The sequence below is a fragment of the Musca vetustissima genome, unplaced genomic scaffold (genome assembly GCF_032173495.1).
Source record: "Musca vetustissima isolate MV318-11 ecotype Yass unplaced genomic scaffold, APGP_CSIRO_Mvet_v1 utg15419, whole genome shotgun sequence".
NCBI classification, from domain to species: Eukaryota; Metazoa; Arthropoda; class Insecta; order Diptera; family Muscidae; genus Musca; species Musca vetustissima.
The window spans coordinates 194,608-196,866 of NW_026877864.1; the positions used below are offsets into that span (position 1 = coordinate 194,608).

The window sequence follows — 2,259 nt, forward strand, 5'->3', positions numbered from 1 at the left end:
TTATACTGCTCCGCTCACTGGTTTTTATTTAATTTTTTTGCATTTTGCATTTTGGTCCCAATGAGGTTCCAAATAGGGTAGATTTTTTAAAGAAATATTTTTAAGGGTCCATATGAGCGTAAATTTATAAAATAAGGTTCCAAATAGGTTAGATTTTTAAAGAAATATTTTATTAGGCTCCCAAAGATCGTAGATTTTATAAAGAAATATTTTATAAAGGTCCATGTTTTAAGTCCAATTGAGCCCAGCTTGTTTCAAGGAATATTGTTTGAAGCGTACATTTTGTAAGGAATATTTTTCAAGATTCACCTTAGAGTCGATTTTTTAGGGTTCAACTAAAGGCATATTTTTGCAAAATAAATTTTCAACAGAAACCAGTTTATGTAAAGTTTTTTATAGAAACTATTTTTTTTTTATTCGTTAATTTTAAATTTTCCAAACATAACACTTATTTACAACATCCACCTCATACAGCTTCAGCAAAACCCACACGATTATTGGCGAAATCGAAAACTGTGTAGTATTTGCCAATAAAGACATCGCCCAATATCCAGAAATCGGTACCCATTTCGGTGAACGAAGACATACATTGACCATCGATCTCGACAATGTAGGCACTGGGAGGCAATGTGAAGGTGGTACCGCCAATAACGAAGGTAACATCTGGCAAGCTGTCAATAGCAGAACAGTCAACATAATAACCACCTTGTTCATCATTGTAGGTGGCACCGATTTCCGCATTCAAAGTCTCATAAGCAGCAGAGGGGCATACAATCAAGCTGGTACCAGTATCAGCAATAGCTTGGCAGTTATCGCAAATGCTTTCACCCTTAATGGCTCCAGAGGTCATTTCAAATTGCCAATAGCCCTGTTTGGTAACAGGTACATATGTAATTTCGCCAGTATACAAGCTAGAATCAATACCACCCAAAATCAACTCACCACCATCCGTGGAGCTACCATCACGCCTCAAGAGGAACGAGAACATATTGGCATCAACCAAACCTTGTGTGAACATATTGTAGAAGGGCGGGACAACAACATCTTCAGCCAACGATTTGTAACCCATACCGAAAATACCATCAAAATTGGAGTCAGTAAAAGTATTGCCGGGTTCATGCATAGCTTCGGCGAATACTTGATTCTTGATAGTCAACCCTTCAACGGTAACATCATCCTGAGACAAAAATCCACTCATACTGCCCGAACCATAAGCAATGGAGACTGGTTGACCATTTCTGACATAGGTACTGGATGCGTCATGATTGTATTGATTGTGTTTCTTGCAGGCAAGATCCCAAATCCAGCAATGACTTGAGGGAACCCACAAATTGGAGGAGCCAGTATCGAACAACACAACAAATTTCTGAGGTGGTGTTCCAATGGTGATGTCACCGTAATATTCCATGTTTAAAGAATTTCCCAAAAGTTCGTCGACAATCGAACGCGGTTGACCCAAATGATATTTGGAACGTAACACCGTCTCTTCAGCACGGACATCGCGTCTAGTCTTGACAAAATTCGGATGCTTTCGAATTGGTACACGAACCAATTCAGCACTGGCTACGGCCAACACAATGGCTAATAATGCGATGTACTTGAACATTTTGAAACGCTGCAAAATAAGAAGTTAAAAATTAGAAATTCAATAAATTAATATTGAAATATATATTACCTTGGATATAATTGTGGTTTTCTTAAACGAAATACCCCAATTACTGTTTTGAATTGGAACTCATTGGCTATATTTATAGAAAAATCAAGTTATTGTTTAACAAATTTATATCGAATGAAAGTTTAATTTCTTTTAATGATAAGACAAACCATTCTACCTCAATAATATCTAATTAGTTTTATAGAAGAAAATGTTTATCCAAACAGAAGCGCTCGATAAGATAAGCACTTATATACCATGGGGGTTCGGATTTCCAAATAATAGGGTGAACTTTGTGCATATAGGCAAGTATGCTACTCATCCCGTATTCTGAAGCTATTATTCGTATTATTTATAGAAACTCGTGAGACATCGTGTCATTATGGATTTTAGACAATTTGTTGTTGTTTTCTGTAATTAAATAGAAGTTTTGGTGCCACTTCGGAAATCAAATATTTCAACGATATTAAAAAGTGTATTTTTGGCCCTGTCATGAACTGGGGTTATTAATTTTAATAAAGTTTAGTGTATATCCATCTGAGACTTCATTAAATACATAGATTATTGATCCGAATAAAATTCTATTTCAATTCACCTATGTCCGT

At 36.0% G+C, this 2,259-nt stretch overlaps 1 protein-coding gene across 1 annotated transcript; it reads right to left on the bottom strand.

Annotated features, from left to right (window-relative positions):
• Positions 1–448: 448 nt before the first annotated feature.
• LOC133322548 (uncharacterized) lies at positions 449–1,606 on the bottom strand. Its single transcript, XM_061531534.1, has one exon. The coding sequence runs from the start codon at positions 1,604–1,606 to the stop codon at positions 467–469; it is 1,140 nt and encodes a 379-aa protein (XP_061387518.1). The 3' UTR covers positions 449–466.
• Between the last annotated feature and the right edge of the window lie 653 nt (positions 1,607–2,259).